At 25.8% G+C, this 24,131-nt stretch overlaps 1 protein-coding gene across 1 annotated transcript in view; it reads left to right on the top strand.

Moving 5' to 3' along the window:
• Positions 1-23,804, top strand: part of LOC129963513 (sister chromatid cohesion protein PDS5 homolog B-like) — a 33,578-nt gene extending 9,774 nt beyond the window's left edge. The window contains exons 7-30 of the mRNA XM_056077940.1: positions 756-836; positions 935-1,072; positions 2,494-2,609; positions 3,722-3,816; positions 3,898-4,043; positions 4,224-4,375; positions 4,501-4,614; positions 5,722-5,754; positions 5,906-6,006; positions 7,265-7,404; positions 7,610-7,825; positions 9,205-9,365; positions 10,144-10,267; positions 10,356-10,511; positions 11,115-11,183; positions 11,382-11,515; positions 11,622-11,745; positions 13,180-13,384; positions 14,515-14,629; positions 16,261-16,390; positions 16,952-17,074; positions 17,946-18,002; positions 18,531-18,724; positions 23,048-23,804. Of these exons, the coding sequence (XP_055933915.1) occupies positions 756-836; positions 935-1,072; positions 2,494-2,609; positions 3,722-3,816; positions 3,898-4,043; positions 4,224-4,375; positions 4,501-4,614; positions 5,722-5,754; positions 5,906-6,006; positions 7,265-7,404; positions 7,610-7,825; positions 9,205-9,365; positions 10,144-10,267; positions 10,356-10,511; positions 11,115-11,183; positions 11,382-11,515; positions 11,622-11,745; positions 13,180-13,384; positions 14,515-14,629; positions 16,261-16,390; positions 16,952-17,074; positions 17,946-18,002; positions 18,531-18,724; positions 23,048-23,516 (3,393 nt within the window). The 3' untranslated portion in view covers positions 23,517-23,804. The remainder of the gene's footprint in view (positions 1-755; positions 837-934; positions 1,073-2,493; positions 2,610-3,721; positions 3,817-3,897; positions 4,044-4,223; positions 4,376-4,500; positions 4,615-5,721; positions 5,755-5,905; positions 6,007-7,264; positions 7,405-7,609; positions 7,826-9,204; positions 9,366-10,143; positions 10,268-10,355; positions 10,512-11,114; positions 11,184-11,381; positions 11,516-11,621; positions 11,746-13,179; positions 13,385-14,514; positions 14,630-16,260; positions 16,391-16,951; positions 17,075-17,945; positions 18,003-18,530; positions 18,725-23,047) is intronic.
• Positions 23,805-24,131: the final 327 nt, after the last annotated feature.

Genomic DNA, 24,131 nt, shown 5'->3' with positions numbered 1-24,131 from the left:
ATTTAACCTCAAAAATTTACTTTATACAGAAAGCAATAGTTTTTAATGTAATAATAATTTTGTTGAATGCATTTTAACAACCTGAAAAGTACTTAAAAATGTTTCTAAGACTTTCTACATTATTTGTCGTAATTAATTCCTGTTGTCTATTCTGTTTTGTCATATTTGGAATGAACTATAAAATTATAAATCATGTTCCTATAATAATAGAAAAATGCTTGTTGATTTTTTTTTTCTTATTTTATTAAATAAATTGAAAGCTGTACATGCATTATATTTGGAACATAAAATTTTAATATTCAAAAAGTTAGCATGAAATTTTAATTTATTAATAAACAATTCAAAAATTTGTAAATATACTTTTACTTCATATTGGTGAAATATTTTTATTCTATGCGCCTTTTGTAGATTGGCTTTAGGAAAAAATCTTTTATATTATTAAAAAGGAAATAAACTGCATTGTGGTTTTAGATGTTTATTCTTGGAATTAAAAATTAAAATTTTGAAAATTGTATCAGTAAATACCAGATAATTGTTTTAAAGCTAATCATGTATGTATAGAAATATTTTCTCATTTCAGTTACGTAGAGGTTTAAATTTAATTTTGATAATTACATATTAGGAAAGCAATTTTTAAGAAAATTATATATATATATATATAAATATTTTTTTTCTATTTAGAACTATTTAAATTTAGTATTTTCTGCTGAAAAGGATTTACAAAACTTTTATAATTATACTAATATTTCTTTCAGACACAAAACAAAAATTCCTACAATTTAGCCAGAGATATTATTAAAAGAACACATGCTACTTTGGAACCATATGTTCATGCTGTATGTATTTTATACCATTTTCTTTTTTTATTTGTTCTTGAACTGTCTATGATATATAAAAAAAGAAATTATTTTCACCTCATAATTATTTATTCTAGTTTTTCAACAATGCTTTGATTCTTGGAAAAGTTGACAGCATATTGCTGAACAAACTGTATGATTTAATTTATGAATTAAATGCTATATGCCCCAGTATGCTTGTAGCTGTACTTCCTCAGCTGGAATTCAAATTAAAGGTAATTTTATCATTGTTCTGAAGTTTATTTGAAATATTAACTTGAAACATAAATGTTTCATGAAGTTGTCTGTTCATGTATGCTAAATTGTTGGTATTGCTATTGCCTATTATTTATTGCATACTTGTCTAATGAAAATCTTTTAAGTTTGTTTCATAAGTATCCATTATTGTTGACCAGCCTGTTCACCAAAATTATTCACGTTTAGGTTATTAAATGATTAATATTTAATGCAATATTTAAAAAAAATTTATATTTAATCTGACTGAAAGTCAGGAGTTTAATTGAATCCATCTTCTGCAAATTAACTGCACATCCAAATTTAAAAGTGCATACACTTTGAAATAAAAGAGGAAATAAGAATCTTTCTTCAGAATTAATGCTGAATGAAAGCAATTTTATTTTTTTGATATCTGAATTTTTAATATTTACTGAAGAATGCTATAGAATGCTTTAATGATTGAGTTTTAATTTCGTAATGACATTATAGTGAAACTGAAGTTAATGCATATAAAAAAAGCTTATAAATATAAAATAAAATAAAAACATTGTTTTAGAGTATGTTTCAAATCGAATTTTAAAAAATCTAAATAAAAATATTGCGAGGCCATGACATTAATATAAATAAACAGATAATTTTTTGAATTTTGAGACTATAGTTCTGGAAAAGATGAGCATCAGATTCCGTTGGCATGTCGTAGTATTATCCATCTGGCCACAGTTAAATCCATTTTTGTGCTCAAGAGAATTTTCCGTCTGATGCCTTTTTGCATTTTTCCTGATTTCTTTTACATCTTTTCTCCTCTAATTTTTCATGTCATTGCAGATTCTCTCATGAACTTTAAAAAAATATTTTGCAACTCCATTAACTTGCTATATAAAGTATTGAATTAAGTGCAGCTGTAAAAATGTTTAATGAAGCAGTCTAAAATGTTCTTATGGTGATTTGGTTACATTTGGCCATTGCCATTTGACAATCAGTAATAAGAAGTTTTTATTTTATATATACCGATTCTTATATAACATTAAAATATAAAACTGGAACATTGTTATAGAATTTCTTTGCATATATTACTGCTTATTCTGAATTTGTTGTATTTTAAACCTTTTTATATTTTTAGGCTAAACAAATTGCATAATAGTATTAAAATACTCATTAAATTTTGCATTTTCAAATTATTTTAGTCTTCTATTATTTTCTATTTATATATCATACATTATATTCATGTTTTATTTATTTGTATGATAATTGGTCATATTTATTGATTATAATTTGTCTTTTTCCTTATTTCTGTATATCTATACTTTTCTCTATATGTTTGTTATTTTGCAAAGTATGAATTTAAAGTAATTTTGTATTCTGTTATGAACTGCCCAAAATTTGATTAACCTTTTACCTCTTTTCCCTTTAAAATTTTCAGAGCAGTGTGGAAAAAGAACGCCTTGATGTGACTAAACTTCTGGCTCGAATGTTCTCTGACAGAAACTCAGATTTGGCTACTCAGAATAAAACTTTATGGTCATGTTTCCTTGGACGGTAAGTACCACTTGTGCTCTGGAATTGTATTTTGAATGTAGTAGAATTTTATTTTAATAATTTAAATCATACTTTCAAAACTCAACTGTCAGTTAATAGATTAATTTATATGAATTTTAGGCCATATAATGATGTTACCTGGTGGTGAATTTAAAGATGAAAATTTTAGATTCCTTAATATTTGTAATAATGAACTATAAATTAAACATTAAAAAAAAGATAAAAATTAAAGTTTAAGAAAATCCTTTTCAGAATAATTAATATGGTTTTAAAAACTCTTTTTAAATTTATTTAAAGTAGTATTAAAATTTTTTATTATTCTACAGGTCTTTAATTAATGAGTTTTATGTTTATTATTTTTATTTTTTATTTTTAATCTTATGTAATGGAAACTTAATATCATAATGATTTACCAATATAAATGTTCATCATGCTACCCCACTCACTCCCCTTTGCTTCCCTGTCTTTTGTTAATTCTTGATTTAATTTCAGTAAAATTCTACTCCAATATGGCTAAATTATGAATTTAAAAAAAAAGTGTTATTTAATTATGTCCCTAATTTTGCTTTTGTTTTACTAATTAGGAAATAGAGAGCCAACATATTAGATTTATATTAGTGGATAATAATGATTTCATCTAGTCTACAGAAAATGTTTTTATTTGTTCAAGTATTTATCATGCAGGGAGGCAGAGGTTTTAATACATGTATATAAATCTACATTATAAACTGTTTGAAATTGCGTTGTGAATCATTTTCCTTTCACTGTATTATATTTTTTAAAAACCTTTTCAGTTCTATGGGGAACCTTATACATTTAATTTTGTTCACTTTTTTTTGTATTTATATAAGTTATGTAACATTTATATTGTTGTAATATAGTAATTGCCCATAAAATCATCTCATGGTTAATTTGCCTTTTTAACTGGATCATCTGTATTTGAATATCCCTACTTGTGGAATTTGTTTTCAACTATGGCCATGATAAACTGTGTGCTAAATTAAGGCCATAAGATCATTGTCATATAGGGAATGTAATTTATGAATGTTTCATTTATTTTATTAATATTTCTGTATTTTATAAAATTTATAAAAATTTTTTGTGTCATATAGATTTAATGACATAAGCTGCCAAGTTAGAATCCGCTGTGTGCAGTATGCTATGCATTTCTTACTCAATCATCCTGAGCTAAGAGCTGATATAACAGGTATTTGCCTGAATCTTCTTACATTCTTATAGATGATAAAAACTTTTTCAAGTCTTTTTAACCAACAAACTACTTTTTCAGAACAAATGAAATTGCGACAACATGACCCAGATGAAACTGTCAGATATGAAGTTGTAATGGCTATTATTAGTGCAGCAAAAAAAGATTTTAATTCTGTCACTGATGAACTCCTTGATTTTGTGAAAGAGAGGACTCTGGATAAAAAGGTATTAATTTTTTTTATAATAAACACTGGTTGCTAGTAAGAAACATTTTTATTTTATTGATGTTTACATGTTTATTGGTGTTTTCTATAGCAGTTGTAGAATAATTTTATATAAATCCGTTTACTTTCTGAGCTTATGGCTTTATTTTTGACATAAAATTCTAACAAACTTTTCTTGTAGTTTAAAATAAGGAAAGAAGCTCTTTTGGGTCTTGCTATGTTATATAAACAACATATGAGTAATCCAGAAATACCAGAATCTACAAAAGAATGTATTTCTTGGATTAAAAACAAAGTTCTTCATGTTTATTATCAAACAGCTTTGGAAGACAGGTAAGTGATTATTATTTTGTTGTTGTTTGTTTATTGAAATTCATCTGAGAGAATTTTTCTTGTGCTATTACTAATTTTTTTCTGTTCTATATTATTGATTTTTTTTCTATTTCTTTACTATTTAGATTATTAGTTGAGCGTATTCTTCACACTTGTTTGGTACCATATCAAAGTCCTCTAGAAGAACGTATGAAGAAACTTTATCAACTGTTTTGTTCAGTCGATGAATATGCTATAAAGTAAGTACTTAATTAATTTTTTTTTAATAAAGAAATCTGTGTAAGTTTCTGAAATAATTTTATATACTTCAGAGTTTGGAAAATTCAAATCTGGAGAGACCATGCTAACAGAATTATAAGAAATGCAAAGTTTAAAAAAAAAAAAAAAAAAAACTGGTGTGGCAATGAACATTGCAAGGGTGAAAACAGAAGTATTTTGGCTGAATTTGTTGTGTAGAGTATTGTTATGTTGATGGTTGTATATTTTATATGGAACTTGAATTGAAACAGTCGAATTAGATTTTAAACCATACGCAGAAACTATGGGTAAGATTAGAATCAAGCTATTAATTTTGCATCTTTTTTAATTTGAATAGATTTAATGGTTTTGTGTAAAAAGAACAGATCCAAATTTTTTTTTAAAGCCATACATATATGTTTATTAATATTATGAAATCAATCTGTTTTTAATCTCATATTCATATCATAAAGCATATGAAAATTTTGAATTTAAAATTGAAAACCATCTTAGATTGCTACAACATGTATTTATTTTAAAATAGTCATAAAACATGGAAATATATCTTTAAGGAAGCATGAAATCTGGAAAGGCATTTATTTTCTAACACTGATAATTATGCAAGAAAGAATCTATAAAAGAATTATTATTCGAATGATAGTTAACTTGAGAACATTTCTCTCTAAGATTCACTTTAAAACATTCCGTTTTTCAAACAGGATATAAACATTGCTATAATTAAGTAATAAGTAGAATTGCTATAAATAATTGTCTTTATTGGTTTTTACACTTTATCAAAGTTGTATATAGGGCATTATTATTTATTTGATTTCTATTAATATTTGCTAGGTCTTTCCCAAAATACTTTTCAAACCCAGAAATTAATCTAGTTATCCAAACAAGTATAGAGTTTATTGAATTATTTGATTACAAGTGTAAAGCAAATGTATCTTTATTCCTCATCATTAAAAGAAAACTAAATTGAATATTTTGAAATCAACTAAACATTACAAAGAAAAGCAGGATTTCTAAATTATGTTCTTATTTTGTTATATGACAAAATTGTATGTGTGTAAAGCAGATATATTTAATTTTTATTTCTGTTACAGGGCTTTCAATGAACTGTTGAAATGTCAAAACACGTAAGGTTCAACTTTTCCTTAATATTTTCTTATAATGTTTGATTAAACATCTTTAAACATAAATAAGATATATAATGGATCTTTTTTTATATGTAGTAGATTGTTTTGTATTAGGCCTTTAGTAAACTAATTTTAAAATGTATTATTTTAGTGTCAGAAACTATGTAAAAGATGTTCTTGAAGTGTTATGTCAAACTACGAAACCAGAAGGTTATGAGAAGTTGTTAGCAAGCAAGATTTATGTATTAGCAAGTAAGTAGATATTGTTATCAATTGATTAACTCAAGAAGTTGAATTCAGGGAAATTCATTCTTAAGCTTAGGAAGAATTAATAAGTTAGCAATAGTTATTTTTATTCTATTTTTATATAAATATTTTTTTTTAATTCAGGAAATTGTGATTATAAATTTAGCAAACTTTAAAATTCAAGATTCACGGAATTGTTTTCTACACTTTTATCTATATTTTGGTGAAATTTTGTAACTATTATTGCATTTACAAATTGGGGGGGGGATGTTGCATAATCTTTTGTAAAAGTTATTTAAAGAATAAAATAAGTTATTAAAAGAAAAGGGAAAGATTTGAATTAAATAAAGCAAGCCCCCACCCCTCCCCACCCTTTAAAAAAATTAAGGAGTTGTGATGGAAATTGTTTTCTCTGCCCAAAGAATAATTGTATTAATTTAGTAATTCTAAATTTTAACAGCCTATCTTTCAAAGTATTTTTTAATCTATGAAAGAAATGTAATATTTTTCCTCTCTTAGATTCATTGTAAAATTAGAAAGTGATTTGATTTGATTTTTAATTCCTATACATATTTGGAATTTAAATTTTACTTTTATAAATGTATTTTTAATTGCCTTATAATTATTATTTAAAATATTTTGCAGCTTCACTATAGTTATTGAATCTTTTTATTAACACGCTTGAAGAAGATAGGATTTTTTTATTTAGAATTTTTTAATTATTCTGTCCTTAATACCTTTAAAATACTTTTTCTTTTCTCTTAGACAAACTCAGTAATTTCAGAAGTATTTTATTGGATGTAATTGAATAATTTATTTGAACTAACAGAATTTTGTAATGAAATATTCACAGGTAATATTTGTTGAAAAACAGAATAATTGGTCATTGAGAAAAATTTTAGTAATGTTCTTATAGAATTGCATTCTTTACTTTAAAAATAAAGATGATTGATGGTTAGAAAGTGTTATTTTTTAAACTTTTGTAATTTAAATAAAATTTTATATTCATTATAAAAATTTATTTGAAGGTATTATTAGTAAATGTATCAAGGAAAACTTTCAAATTGGTAATCAGATTATTAAAAACTATTACCACATTGTTGAAAGTGCTACCAAGTCTAATGTTTGTAACAAATTGTAATGCTTTCTATCCATTTGATTTATAACAAACTATAATTCTAATCCTAATGCATACACATACAGTGTGTTTCCTCCTTTTGATTTTTTTCTAGTATATACTTTAATTACTTGCTTTTTATTTCAGAAACTCTTCCTGAACCTATTAAATGCCAGGAGTACTTAAAGAAATTCTTTGGATTGCTTCAAAATAATAACAGACTTAGAAGTCATATGGATACTATTCTTAAAGGGTCAGCAACATGTTCAGAAATTGAATATAGTGTGGTAAGTAGAACAATGTTTCATTCTTTCTTACTTTAGTATACATGCTCATATTTTACGTTATTACTTTTTTAACTGTCTATACTTAACTTTTCTTAAATACAAGATTCTTTACAATGAGATTTATATAATCTGAATTGTTTTTTCTTGTATTGTGTTATTTAATAATAACAAATTTGAGTGTACTGATTGACATTTTTCTTTGCAGAAAGAAGTGTTAAAATCTCTTGGCCTTCCAGTTCAAACTAATAGTTTTTACATGATTGTGAAGCAAATGTTGGAACGTGTTGCACCAGTAATGATTGATTTAGCTGGAATAAAGCAACTTTTAAACTATATTAAAGATTCTTTGATTGGGACAGGAGACATAGATATTCAACTTGGACTTTTTAATTCAGCTGAAAGAGGCCTTACACTTCTTCAGGTATTTTTATTATTATTATTATTATTTCTTATTATTATGCTGTGGTATCTTCCAAATAGTTAAATGGTATTGGTTATATTATTAAACTATCTAGCCCCCCCCCCTTAATGAAGACATTAATTTAAGTAATTTCAATCTAAATAATATCCAGAGTTTTTTTTTATATCAGTAAAATTTTCTTTGAACAAATTATGTTCTTTTTTATAATAATTTTACTCTAGTCATAAAAAGGTATTGAATAAATCTTTAAGGAAGCATTATTTATAAATGCATTTTCTAAAATTTTATTGGAATGAATTCTGAATTATTTATATGTTAACTTTTAACATTAAATATACGTTTTTCTCAAGTAAATGGATTACATCAATCTCATCTGTATTAATTTACTACATTACTGTAGCAAAGTAGTACAGATGAAATTGTACTACTTTGTCTCAACTATTTTTTTTTTTTTTCCCTGCCCCCTCCAAGAATTTTATTTACAAGTTTTCAAAGAAAAAAAAGTAAGCAACTGAAGCTTTCATTAATGCTTGCATAAATATTTTTGTTTTAATTCATTTATTTGGCAACTATTAATGGACATCTTTTAATCAGTTTTGAACAAATTTTGTCTATTTTCATCTTCATTTTTTGCGTGAATTAATTTTATATCTTATTGAATGTATGAATGGCCTGCTTTAGAGAAAAAATAACTGTTATTGAATTCTGTTTATGAAGCTATCGTAACTACAACATTTTGTGTAAATCATTTTTTTTAGCAGTAGTTGATATATCTAGCATTGCTCAGGATAAAATATCTTTCAAGTATGATATTTTTAATCTAAAATCTTTATCAGCTGCTTTTTCTTAATATCAGGATATGAATTGAACCAGATGATTTTTAAAAACAATTGATAGCTAAATAAATTTTGCAAATTTTGTTCACAAATGTTGAAGTATCAAAAAGTTTGAGTGATGAAGCTTAATTTTTAACATTGTTAAATCATTATTTTAAGATCTATAAAATCATTGAAAAAGACATATTAAAGTTAAGAAGATATTTAAAAAATAGTGGCAAAATAGCTCAAAATATTAAAAAAAAAGATAACATTTTTGTTCAATTTTAATTAATTAAAAATTTAATAAATTTTTGTTTATTGGAAAGTTGATAGTATTTTTTTCTCATGTTTTATATAACACATGTACAAAATTTGGTTGAATTTGCCTCATCTGGAAGATAATTTCATTTTTTACACTCGGAATGCTGCTTAATTTAAAAGTCGAAAATACTCTGTTAAGAAAATTCTGATCTAGCACATAATTTATCGATTAGAAAATAATTTTATTAAAGAAAAATGCATCTCAGAATATATGAATTAATTTTTAAAAAATTGTTTCAGATTCTGTCTTCAATATTTCCTGGTGCATTCTGTAACAACTATGTTTTTGAAGAATTGTTGAACATTCTTAGGGTTGAAGATGAGGTTGCTGTAGATATTACTATACTTATATTTACAAATATTGGTTATGTTTTAGAAGGACAATACCCTAATATTTGTGGGTGAGTATTTCATTTATTTATATTTTTTTAGTGCATTGTGTAATTAATGATTGTTAAGTTCAAATTAACATTTCTTATAGATAAAAAATAAAATCCCACAGACTTTATGAATTTTAAATTTATGTAATTTAACATTATAACAATATTTGTTAAATTATAAATAACGTATTAATCTTTTAGTGTTAGAAGAAATTACTTTCATTATGTAGAGATTATTATTATTTTGTTACTTTTCTGTTGAATTCTTTCCATCTTGTAAACTTTATTAGAAGACTGAATTTAGATATTGATAATATATGTTAAGTGAATTGGAATTCAAAATTGATTATTTATGTTGGCACATTTTAAACAAATTTATTTGTCAAATTTTTGTTTTATTGTTTTATATCATTATGAAAACAGTTTTTAGAATTTTCTTAAAATGTCAGATTTTCTAGCAAAATTTTACACTAAACAATTTTGGTGCATTTACACATATTGTAACTTACAAAACAGTTAGTCTCTAGATTTCATTTTGTTTTGTAAATGTAATCTATGTATGAAAGCAGCTATTTGAAACTGTACAATAAAATTTTAAAAAATGGAATGTGAAGCAAATGGAACATTATACAATTTTTAAAAGGGTTTTTTCCAGTATAGAACTTCTATGAAAACAATGATAAAAAAAAGACTCATATAATATTTTTTTATAATTTGCATATCATTTTTTTGTAATTTCTAATATTTTATAGTCTGTTTTAATGCTGATTCTTAATTTAGAAATTTTATTCCATTCTAGGCGTTTGCAACCACTTTTAGAACGTTTTATTGAGAATGGTACAGTGAAACAGGCAAAACATGCAGTAAATTGTTTAAATGTTATGATTACAAATAAAGAGAGAGTATTTGGACAAATAATTGATGTAAGTTTATAGTCTACTTAAAAATAAGTCTAATTTTTTAAAATTTGTTTCTTAAGATGATTATAATTCCTATTTATGAATTTTTCAGCGTTTAAAGACAAGTCTGACGCTTCAGTCAGAATATTTCCGTACAGCTCTTGTTTCATTGGGCCACATTGCTTTGGTTTGTCCTGATATGTTTGGGATGCAGATTAAAAGTATTGTTTCCAAAGTTGTTGTAAAAGACTTGTTGATGGTAGATTTTGTAAGTAACTTTGCTAACCAAATTTTATTAATTATCCTATCATAAATATGAATTGCTTTTATTGTTTATATTTTCTTATATTTCATTAATATTTCTATCCCCTTCTCTTCATATAAGTATAATATTTTTTAAAAAATTCTGATTGTCTTCAAATTATACTGGAATTAAGCTATGTTAATATCTCTTTTAAAGACATTTCTGATATCTTTAAAAAATGCATAATAAAGTGTTATATCGTGATACTTTAAAAGTTTTCTATAATTATTTCGTTTAAGGTAATTTACAATCAATTTAATACTATTCACATATCTTGCATAAAATTAATCATGCGCATGCCATGTACGTATAGTGAAACAGTCCACCAGGTTCAATAACAAATGGCAATGTTTATTCAACATGAATTCATAGTCAACAAAATGCAGAAGAAATTCCTAGAATGGTTGTCATAACTCCTAATGGATTTATTGTTAAAATTTGTAACTGTTCCTTATTAGGAGACTTAACTGCAGTGAGAAGTAACATCACAAATTTTGAACATTTTATATACATATTTCTTTTATTATAAATCTCTTTTTAATAAAACTATTTCATTTGGTATTGCAGGAAATAACAAGACCTGATAATGCTATGTGGGTTGATTTTGATTTATTACCTGAAGAGACCAAAGTAAAGGTAGGTCTTTAGATAGTTTCTGTTACTTCTTTATTCTATTTGGATATATGGGAAAGCCCATTTAGTTGCAAGCCCTTTTTTTAATAAAAATGAATTTTGTGAATATGTTTGAATTTATAAAAGAGAGTCAGTTTATTCTTATTAGACAACTTTTAAGAGAACTGATATTGATCTTGTGTTTTTTGTAATAAAAATCAGGTTGAAGGTATGAAAATGATAGTACGATGGCTGCTAGGACTAAAAAGTGCTGCCCAGTCAGGAGTTTCTACTTTACGACTCTTAACAACTGTGATTTTGCATAGAGGAGATTTAATGGAGAAAGGTCATGTATCGTAAGTAATTTTCACACTCTCTGAGCACATTTTGGCAATTGAATTCTTGATATTATAATCATCAAACAAGAAATTATACAATATTAGAATATTAATTCTTTTTCAGACCTGCTGAAAGATCTTGGCTGCGCTTGACTGCTGCTTCATGTATGCTAAAATTATGTCAAGAACCGAACTATGCAGAAGTTATTACTCAAGAGCAGTTTCAAGTATTAGCTCTAGTAATAAATGTAAGTTTTTTTCTCTTCTCCTCCAATAGTTTAATACTATAGAACAATATTAAAATGTTATATTCTCATTGTTTTCTATTCTGAATTCTTTACACATCTGAATTTCTATGTATTTGGGAAATACTGGAATTTCAAAATATTACATATATATACTAAAGCTATTTATAAGCCTGGAAAGGACCTGTGTTTAATAATTAATGAAATATATTTAAGAACTTTGTTTCTTTTTGTATATATGAGCATGTATGATAAGAACAGTTTTCATTTCAAAGAAACATTCTATTGTATATCAAAATAGATTAAAAAAATAATATAAAAATTTTGCTGAAACTTCATAAGTTGCAGTCGATTATTGGTCTTTAGATAGCAGTACAATCCTTAGCCATGCTTGCATTTTTTAAAATTTTTTTTTTTACCACCAATTTTTTAGCGTTTATTATACTGCTGTTATCATGTGTAGAGAGGAAAAAAGGTTTTGTTTGAGAAACATTCAGTTTTCATTTAGTAAATTGGAACTGAAATTTTGTAAATAGCTACATTTGGCAAATTGTAGCTTTAGAAAAAAATTGTGTCAAAGTATGTATCTGTCGGATACTGTGACTAAAGGAAAGTTTATATAATTTTTTTCTTATGTTTCATTTATTCAAATATACTAAAAAAAATCCAGCATATTTTTCTGATATTTTTATTTTTAACTTTTTCTGAATATCTATATTACTATGTCATAAATAAAATTGTTTAAAAGTTTTTTTTTTTTTTTTTTTTTGAGAATTTTTATTTATTAAGGATTAGTAGTATGTGCGTATCTAATATATATATATATATATATATATATATATATATATATATATATATATATATATATAATGAAACAAGTAATTCTGGAAATATAGAAATATTTTGAAGGAAATACTATTGCAATAAAATAAAAAAATTCATTTATTAGAAGCTTAATGTTACTTGATGTTATGTTACCAAACATGTTACTTGAAATAGTTACAAAAAATGATTATAAGTTCTTCGATGGTAATTGTTACTGAAGTTATCCAATCTATGACTGATTGTTACGAAAACACAACTTCAAAATTCTGTAGTAAAAAAATCTGATGAAAGAGGAGGTTGGCAACATTATATATTCAATAGATATATAGCTGAATTGTTATATTCAATAGATATATAGCTGAATTGTTATATTCAATAGATATATAGCTGAATTGTTATATTCATTAGATATAGCTGACAAAGTTAGTACTGCTAAAATATACAATTACAAGATCTTGATTGGAAGGGGAGGGGTAAAATACTCATACAATATAGTTAGAAATAGTTAATAGAAAAGTATTTATAATTTTTAATTTAAGTATTCAGAAAAATAAATTAATTGTAAACGATTGGAAAAATGGAATTTATTACATATGTATGCTTTTCTTTTAGGATGAATGCTATGAAGTCAGGGAGCGTTTTTCTCAGAAATTACACAAGTCACTCATGTTGTTGAAACTTCCTCTTGATTTTATGGCTATTTTTACATTAGGTGGCTTAGAAAAAAATAAAGAGTTAAAGAGTCAATTTAAAAATTTCCTTTTAGCTAATATCAATAAAAGAAGAGAATATTTGAAACAAAATCCACTGACAACAGGTAATTAGCATTTTAATTTATCTTTATTAATTAGTGTTTTTTTAATCAATTTTTATTATTCATCATCTATGAGCAGTGGTAGAAATTAAACAAAATGACTTAGCCTGATTTCTTTAGATATTTGAGTCTTCCCCTCCAAACCAAAAGTAATAAGTGTTATAGGAAATAAACTAATTGGAATTTTATTTAGAATGTAAACAAAATAAACTATCTTTCTAAAAAATTTTAAAGATTGAACATGTCTTTGCATGCAATTTTAGACTTGATTGTATTATCTAGATATAAAAGATATATTTGATAATGTATTCCATGAATTTTCTTTCTTTTTAGATTTAATTTTAACGATTAATTGCATCGTTTTAACTTGATTGTGTTTACAATCTGTATACTATGATACAAAAATTATTCAGAACACTCTACAGTGCAGACTATTAAAAATAGAGCTATCAAATCAGGTCCACAATTACTTCTTGAGTAATAGATGCTCACCAATACAGAATTAGTTTTTTAAATAAAAATTAATTGAAATTTTAAAGTTTTCCTGAAATAGTCATATTAGCATTATTATAACTTTAGACTGTATTGCTATACGAAAACCATTTTTTACATGACTATTTTTAAAACATTACATTTTTATACAATTTTGTCTCTAATTTTAAGAAGTTAAAAGAAAAAAAATTTGAGTAATTTAACAATGTTTCATTGCTTCTTACTGCATATATGCGTACTTGGCTGTGAAGGTAGTAAATAATTTTTGTGTGCATGTGTGTGTGTGTATTCACATTTATTAAGAATAAATTACTGATAAGGTGATTCCTTTCCTTGTGATTTAATTGTTTCTTTTAAATTTATTAAAAAGAATAAGAAAAAGCATTAATATGTGTTCAGGCATTTTATGCAATAGTGAAAATAATACAATTCATCATTTTTCTTCTGAAGTGTTTTTGCTGTTATTAAAGCTTATTATTTATCACAAGTTTTCAAAAATGTAAATCATTATTTACAAAATGTAAATTTTAAATGTCTTAATGTCAGTTTACTTTATTAATGATTAAGATGTACTTATTGGTTTTGTTGTTATATGAATCATTTTTACCTTTTCAGTTGATTATATGTTGTTTTTTTTCCAGCTAAATTATATAACTACTTGCCAGACTATATTTTGCCTTATGCAATTTATTTGCTTGCTCACGATCCTGCTTACAAGAAGTATGATGATCTGAGTACATTGATGAAATTAAAAGAGTAAGTGAAAATACTTCAGAATTGTCGATTATTTTTAAGCATTATTTTTTATGCTGTTCAAATGCCTGTTTTATAGTATGCCGAAAAAGTATGTTTGTGTCCTTAAGAATGTATTATTATTATGAAGCATATTTAAATAAAATAAAGTAATTTTTATTCTGACTTAGGTTTACGAAATATTTTGAATAGTAATTATAAATTGTGTGTCAAATGGAAATTATTTTGAGCTATTTATTGTTGTGGTTATTTGTTGGCTATTGGCATCCTGACAGATTATTACATCAAAAATTTCAATCTCAATATTTTGATGAACATCATATTTCAAACCTCCCTTAATTCGAACCAGTGAGAGTGGTCTCAAAACTTTCTCATATATTCTCTAATAGTTATCTTTTCTCCCCATCAAGAAAATTGTAAATCTTTGGCAAGGTCACGGATAGTCAAGAATTACCTTTTAAAAGCAGATTGGCTTAATTGAAGCTTATGAAGAGTGACAACATAAATGGAATGTCTGCCTCTTATATGCTTTGTTTAATGTGACAAGAGTTGCAGTCAAACATTTGCTGCCTCATAGTTTAAAAAAAAAATTTTTTTTTTAGAAACTTAAATATATGTTTTGTTATTTTTCTTTTCAACCATTTGAAAAGGAAATTAGATACAGATCTATTACAAATTGGTTGTTTTTGAGTTATTGTGTTAATATAAAATCGAATATACAGCCATTAAACAAAAATTGATACAGACCCACATTTTAGATAATTGTGATCAAATGATAAGACTGTGTGTTCATCCAGCACTTTACAGTTTTTAGTTATATTCTCTTGTATTAGAACAGACTAGCAAACTTCATGTGGATGGATTTTGTTAAAAATGGGGTAGAAACTTACAGATTATTTGGTTTAAAGACCACATATTGAATTTCATTCATTAGACTCAAAGAAGACATTCATTAGACTTTTAAGTTGTTTTCACTAAAAAAACATTTATCCCAAACATGAGGGTTTTATTTATTTATTTTTTAATTATTATTTAGTAAGGTCTTAAGCATGGAGATTGATCAAAATTAACAAGTAATAAATTTTTTTCTGTAAGCTTCATATACGAAATAATAAAATACATTTTTGGAATTATATGAGTTTGTTAATGCAATAATTTGAAAACCCAAATGCAAGCATACGTGAAATTTAATATGTAGAACTTTTATTCAAATTTGTTGATTTCTAAATGATTTTCGATGAAATTTATTGACGAGAAATTGGTCTTTATTCATCTGTCTAAATTAATTGATGAGAAATCTGTCTTCATTCATTTATGCCTGTGTGAATATGTTAAATCAAAATCATAAATATTTGAATGAAATTTAACATAGATTTATTTTTAGAACTATCAGATTTTAAACCTTATATGTCAAAGAGTTGACCATCAGTCTGCATATTGGCTATTATAAGAATGTAACTTATTGCTAATATTGTAAATCTGTATTAAATTTGGGTCCAGTTGGTGAAAAGGAAGGCAGTTTTCTTCATTATAAAGTACAAAATATGCTGTATTATGGTAGTATACAAGAAAGTTGAGGAAAACTCATTCTTATTGTTTTTAAACATTTCTGATTTCATTCCAATTTTTTACAGTTGTTTATGGTTTGTTATGGAGCCTCTTATGAAACATGATAACTACAGCTTCAGTTTTTTCAAGCGTTTATTAGAAGCAATAAAACAGACAAAAGATAAACAGTGTCCAGATGATGATATTGCCAATTTAGTAAGTTTGGTCAAATGTATTAATTATTTTCCATTAAAGTTATATTTTAAAAAAATTATATATTTTTTAAAAAATATTATATATATATATATAATAAAAATATAGAAAAATCTCTCTTTCAAGACATTTGAAAAGAGATTAAATTTCTTATATATTAAATTATTTATATAAGTCTTCATATATCAATGAGAAATTATCTCTTTAATAGTCATGATGAAATTGTGAATGCATGAGAAATTTTCTCTTTAATAATTCCATTTTGATATAAATTATTTTCTAATATTTATGATATCATGTTAATTCACTTGTTAAAGCATTTACTATAAAAAGTTTCCCTATTTATATTTTCCTGAAAATTTGAAGACAATCCAGATAAATCTCTTATTTTTGTGTTATCATGCCATTTTTATTATTATTTAGTTTCTTGCTTCTGTAATGTCTTATAATAGTATTTTAAATGTTTTTTTTAATTAAAAATTAGATACATATAACATTATATATGTATCTGCAGTTCTTTTTAATCAGAGAAGATTCTTATAATTTTGATTTTTATATTTTTAGAAACTTTATGCCGTCAGTGATCTTGCTTTGAGCCTTGTGATTTCCAAAACCACGAACTTTGTTGTGAAAGAATATCCTGTAGAACCAACTTTACCCTCAAAACTTTATACTGAACAAGACAAGGTACTTTTCATTCTAAAATTGTTGTTCTTAAAATATTACTAATTTTAAAAAATGTCGGCTTATGCATTGTAAAAGTGGGAATCTCGTAACATATTCTGAATTGTTCAGGGATTTATGACTTTTGATATAACTTGAATTTTGAGCGATTATTTGAAAATCAAAAATACTAATTAGATTATTGATGTAGGTAAAGTAGACAAGAAACTGACAAAGCAATTTCTAATTAAATTTAAATAAAAATGTAATATGTTTTAAAATAAATGCTTTATTTTTTGTATGTGCATGTCATTTTCTTAATTTTAAATGCTTATTCCAATGTAATTAAATAATAAAAATTATAAATGTTTAAGATAAAAATAAGAATAAGTAATACGTAAGGATGTTACTTTCATATTTATTTTCAATTGCATTATATAGTATTTTAATTCATTATTAATTATACTTCATTTTTTATTTTAGCTCTCACTCATAAACATCGTTCATATAAAAATTCTACATAAAAATGTTTAAAATCATATATCTAACATCACTGGAAGGAAAAAAGTTGCTATATTTTTGACTATATCTTTTTCTTATTATAAACTGTATTACTGAATGCAAATTGTGCAGCTACAGAATCAAGACTATTAGTAGAGAAAGTTTTTCTCTTTCCTTTGAAATCTGACATACCATTTTCCTTAAAGGATTTAAAGCTTTAACAGAATTGTTACTGATTTTTGACCGATCTGTCATATAAAAAATTAATTAAATTTGTCCTTATAATTATAATGTGTGTGCATTAATAACCCATTATTTTAAAATATAATTACTAATTATCCTGCTTAGATAATTATATATGTATATAATATGGGTTCAATTTTATTTTTCGCAGTCTTACATCAATCTGAAAACTTACCTTCCACCAGAATTGGTTGTTAACCCACCAAAAGTAAGTAGTAAAGTCAATTTTTACTATAGAATCATCATCTTCTAATAAATAAATGATTTTTTAAAAAAGATCTTGAAATGAATTCATTGTTCTGATTTTACTAAAAATAAATTTTAGCTTCATTACATTTTCAGATTTTCTTACTGAAACTTACACTTACTTTCTTACATTTTCAGATTTTCTTCTTAAAAAATTTGCTAAAATTTTTCTTTATATGTATATATATACATATACGGAGCTTCTACTGCTATGTTATTTTAATTTTAGTTTTTTTTTTGGGGGGGGGGTAGTTTTTATAGGAAACTTTTATGTGTGAAGAATATATTAAATATATTAAAAATTATAATTCCATTCTTGGTTAAAAATGTAATTTTTACCTTTGGATCTTGATTCTTTATAAAATGGAATTTGTCTCAGGTTTTTTTTTTTTTTTCCCCCTTCCCTTTCATTTTATAACTTGTTAGTTTATGTTTGAGTATGTGAAGTTTTTCAAATATATGATGAATTTTTAAAATTTTCCTTGTTTAGAAATCTGGTTTAGAACTAGAAATGCTTTTTGCAAATGCACGAACTAATGCAAGAAAATCAGGCAATGATTCAGTTGCTGTGGATAATAATGCTGGGCAAGGCACGAGTCAAATTATTTATGATCCTGATAATAACATGCATGAGAATTCTATGGATAGTCAAGATACTGAAAATAACAGCAGGAATGTCTTGATGTAAGTAATCATTTCCACTTTTTATTTTTAATAATCTTGTTTTTATATTTTTTCGACAAAAAGTTTTTTGGGGAAAAATTTCCTTTGTAATTTTTTTAAATAGTATATTTCATATAAAAATAAAACTATTTATCTTTTGGTAAAATGCGCTTTGTGAAGTAACTACTATTTGATTTCTTTATGAGCAGAAGTAACATCCAGGTAATTCAAATTTGTATGCACACGATATATATAGAAATGAATTGTTTATTCAAGTCAGAAAAATACTACTAGCTCATCCTATTTCAAATTACTTATAAAAGAATCACATTCCAGTGTTTCCTAAATCAATTTATTACCTTGATTTCACTTAAATGTGACTTTTTCCTTAGATAAAAATGTTACGTAAGAGACAGTTCTCTAAGTTTCAGACAGACAGCCAAACAGTTCTCTAGTTTCAGAGAAATGCAATAAAGAAATTACTGGAAGTGTTGTGAAAAGTGATTTATAATTAACATTTATATCTTTGTAGGAATAATGGCAAAGATGTATAGTTTCCTAAAATGGATTTAGGTATTTTGCAATATTTTAAAATTATTAAGAACTATGAGAAAATTAGCTCTGTACCACTTTTTAGGAAACAAGGTTAGTTATGAAAATTCTTTTGTGCAATAAACTTTCTTATTTTAACTAGAAATCAGAAAGCTTTTTTCTTTTCAGACAGCACAAAGCTATTTTATGTATTGTAACAATATAAAATAATCTTTTCCATTATATCTAAATTATTGAAAAAGCATTTGTTCAAGGATGCATAGGATTCCATCAACTACTAAAATAAAATAGATTTTTTACTTTCTTTTATTTGCACAAATTTTGCACAAATGCTTAAATATAAGCAAGTTTTAATATAGTATTTGAAAGAGTTAAACTGTTAATTTTTCAATGCAAAAAATATGAAAATTTTATCTTAAGATACACTGGGTTATTAAGTAGTAATAAAATTAATTCCAGAACTTTTTGAGCATGGTGAAAAGCATTGCCTTTCAGAGAAAATCATTTAAGCTTATATAATTGATATCTTAGTTTAAATTTAAAAATTCTAAAAGCTTTCATTTTAAGTAATCTGGTTAAAATGTGTGTGTTTGTATAAATAATAATGTATTTAAAGAGGGGTTTTTTTTTTGTGTTGCAATATTTAGAAGAAATTTGTTACAATTTAAATATTACTATTAGCAGACATTTCTTCATAAAAGAGCATTGGCAATAAATATAAAATAAGCTATAGAGGATTTCAATAATAAAATTTTTGTGAAAGGATTTAAAACATATATAATTTAAAGAATAAAAGGCTTTAAAAAAAGCCTATTACTTGTTCTTAAAAAGGGTATGGACAATGTCACAATTTTTATATTGAAACTAGAGATGATTTAGAGAAATTTTAATAGTTAAGATTTCTATCAAGAATGAAAAGCAAATGTATTTTTACTTACTAGTTATAAGTTGTCAACAAGTGTTTTTTTATTAAAATCCAAATATATTTTTTTGACTCTCTACAAAATGCTTTCTGTTGCATATTTCGTTCAGTAATGATTTCTAGTTATTTTAAATTACTATTATTTGCTAATTTTTTTTTTCACTGAGTATATACATTTTGCATCTGTCCATGAGCATGGTAACTCAAAAATTCTGCAAGTTAGATGAATGAAATTTGGTATATTATCTTACTTAATTTCTATCAAATTATGAATGAAATCCATTTATAGAAAGTATTTGTATGTCTGTCAGAGCATAAGTGAACATGCTAACTTAAAAATATCCAAAACTATTGTGGTTAAATTTTGTTCACAGTTTTAGCATATATCAATATCATCTTTTAAACCAAATCTGTCAATTATTTAGCCCTCTGTCTGTACATCAGCGTGCATATAAATGTCATAATTTGAAGATGCTACTAATTAAATAAATGAAATTTGTAAATTTCTTACTAAAATTGCAGCTGTGTGTCATTTGACCAGCCAAAAGAGCTTACAAAATTCATATCTGGTGTTCTTTACTATACTGTGAAGCAAAAATCGGAGCTGCACAAAATGCTCATGTGTAGATAATGTGAAAATAAAAATGTGAGTGCTTGTGACTTTCACATCCTTGCCCAATGCTCCTATTTTTTATGATGGAAGGAAGGAGTGATAAAATTTTTTATTAGGGAATAGGCAAGTTTCATCGAAACTACTTCCACTGCTGTCTTACGAGTTGCAATGTGTCTCAATGTCTTAAGCCATTTCTTCAAATGTATTAGGAGTGACAACCCACTTTTGCCTTTTTATGCATTTAATAATCTTAAGTTAGTAAAATAATGATTTTAAGTTTTGAAAGAAAGGTTTCTTATGTGAATTTTTTTTTTTTTCACTAAATAGCTAATGCAGTTTAATTCTTGCATCTAAAATGCTCTGCTATTGATAAAGTGAGTGCAGATGTTAGACGGGACAAATTATTGAAAGCTTTACATTCCAAAAATGAAATATCCAGTAAAGTTATATACTTTTTAAACAAGATATTCAGCATTTTTTTTTTAAAATGTTGAAATCGATAATGAATAAATCTCACGTGAATTATGTATTAGTAAAAAATATTGTTTTAGTGGAGAAAACTAGTACATGTGAAAAGAATGAAACTTGCTCTGTATTGCTCTTGCATCCAAAGGATGAAGATATAATGCTGTTTTCATGGAGTACATAGATTTATTTCATAGATCATATAAATGCTAATTAAATCACATTTATTCAGTTTCAACAATTTTAAAGAAGAAAAAAAAGTAAGTGGGTGATTTAAAAAAAAAAATCCAATAAGGTTCTTTAATAAATGTGTATGCACACAATGCAATTTCTCTGTTAAAAAACATCTTTTTAGTTTTAGTTGCTTCACTAGTAATCGAGTAACTTGTAGTCATAATTCCAATATCAGTATTTCTTCTCAGTCTTAGTTTTTGAGGATCATCAAGCTCTATCAAAAAATAATCTAATAATTTTGCCCCTTCAATCATCTTTCTTTTGACAATATTTTTCTCTGCTGTTTAACAAAAATGCTGAAAAAATCCGTAATGAATAATTTAAAACATTTTTATATGACTTAAAGTACGTTTTTTGGCTGTTTCACTATCATTTAACATATGTGAAAATATTTCCGATTAACATTGAAAGCATAAAAGGCGAATATGACGCAACAAGTTTTAACGGCCCTCAAAAGTTTAGTTTCCAATTATTGTTTTTGAAATAAAAGGTTCAAAATCGGTTTGTTTTCAAATTTGGGCATTTTCTTTTCCCTATTAGTCCAATATCAACAATGACTATTTTGAACTAGGGCGCAATTTTGTTTGGCTTCCTCTTTTGGTTTGACTAGTACCAGTTTTCCCATGTTATTAAGCTTATTATCTTCTTACAAAGTGAGCAGTACACAACAAACGGATTTTGTGGAACTTTCATAACCAGTTCAAGATTTATATTTTATTATACGAATTTGACGGATTTTGAGCAGTTTGTTGTTTAAAAAAGTTCTGTAATCTAACCAGAATAAGTTCACAATTTTTGAAATAATAAACAAATCATTCAGTAGACTCACATGTGAGTGACTAAACACCACTGCAATGATTCTGCAGATTAAATGTTACTATTCTTGTCTGAGAAATTTGTTCTGTTATCTCGCACAGTTATAGCAGTCTCGCGCATCCTCAGTAGCTACAATCCGGGAATCTCAGAAAGAGAGACCTGTTTCTGAAATCGAAATTAGACTGATCTATTCAGAAAAGGCGGGGAGGACGAGTAAAAAAAAGAGTGGGTTCCCTCGATTACACTGTTGTTCCATTTTTGGTGCTATGGCTACGATCTTTTATTCTTGCAATATTCACAGATTGGAATTTATTAAATAGGCAAAAAAGGAACTAGGAAACTTAATATCCCCTGCATTTTCTTGGGTTTTGTGAACATTTTCATATTTTCTTGTATTTTTCTTTTTTGATACTTTTCAGATTCTCTGCATTTTCCCGGTGCCATGGCAACCCTGTTTAAATTTTTTTAAAACATATATCAACCTGAAAGTTTCTGTAGAAATATTTCTATTTAATAAACAATGTAAATTTTTGGTAATATATTATTAAATAATTGCAGCACACATCTGTCAAAAAATTTATATTCCCTTTTAAAACAAAAAGCAGCATTAATTGCTTGCTTGTTGTGAAAAAGTTTTTCTCTTTTTTTACTGTGAAATTACTCTCATTTCATTCAGTATTTTTTATCATCCATTATATTATGCCATGTTATTTTTTTATTCAGTATCTATTTTCTTTTCCAGTTCTGAGGGAGAATATGTTGAAAGTTCTGACCTGACCGAATTAAGAAACGCACAAGTTGTAACAGTAGCTTCCATTTCACCTGCTCCCACTCCCCCCACCACTACAAAACGTCCAAGAGGCCGTCCTCCTCGGCGCCAACCTGCTGCTTCCACACCTGCAGTGGTGAATCCAGCAAGTAGCGCAGTTGAGAATGAAAGTGAAAGTGTCTGTGAAAACACTCCTCCAAATTCTGTGGACAAGCGGAAGCATGACGGAGACTCCCAGTCTGATGGTGATTCCGAACACAAGAGACAAAGAGCTGAAGAAGATACTAGTGAAGAAACACGAAGGAAATATCAGCAATATTGGGATAAACATTGTCCCACTCGTTTACAGACTAAATTAATTGAAGCCTCTAAAAGTTCTCCAAACTGTGGTCAGAACAAAAATGATAAATCGACCAGGTCCGATGAGCAAGGAGCTCGGTAGGCACTGTGTTACTGCAGTATGTGGTTCATTTATATTGAAACATATTTAAGGTGTCGATCCCCATTGTTTGTTTTTTTACTGGTTTCTAAAGTATCTGTATTCTTCATGAAAGACCACATTAAATCTGTATCAAGGAAAGGAATTCATCTCCCTCTTTCATTTCAAACTGCTTTTTGAATTCATCTAAAGGCAACTGTGAATGACTATAGCAGTGTATTGTTCATGTTCCATCAAACACTAGAATAAAAAGCTATTTTAAAGAATGTCAATAAAAAAATTTTAAAATTTCGTTTGATTTGTTTATAATCACATTCAGATAACCCTTTTTCACTTTCTTGTCCATCCTAATAAATGTATTATGAGATATGTTCGTATTTAAAAAGAGAGAGCTCAAATATTTCTGTGAGAAAGATTTGTGTGATTCCAATTTTTTTTTATTTGAAGTGGGATGCATCACAATTAAATATTTATTTCTGGATTTTTGTCTGTCTTCTCTGTTACATATTATGAACTAATATATTTTTAATAAAGAGAGAGTCACCAAATAAAATTATTAATGATTTTTACTGACAATAAAATAAATATTATCCCAATTCCAGCTTGATAATATAAGCT

This window comes from Argiope bruennichi, chromosome 3, assembly GCF_947563725.1.
Source record: "Argiope bruennichi chromosome 3, qqArgBrue1.1, whole genome shotgun sequence".
Taxonomy (NCBI): Eukaryota; Metazoa; Arthropoda; class Arachnida; order Araneae; family Araneidae; genus Argiope; species Argiope bruennichi.
Note: the sequence above shows the minus strand (reverse complement) of the source record. Positions and strands in the feature narration are given on the sequence as shown.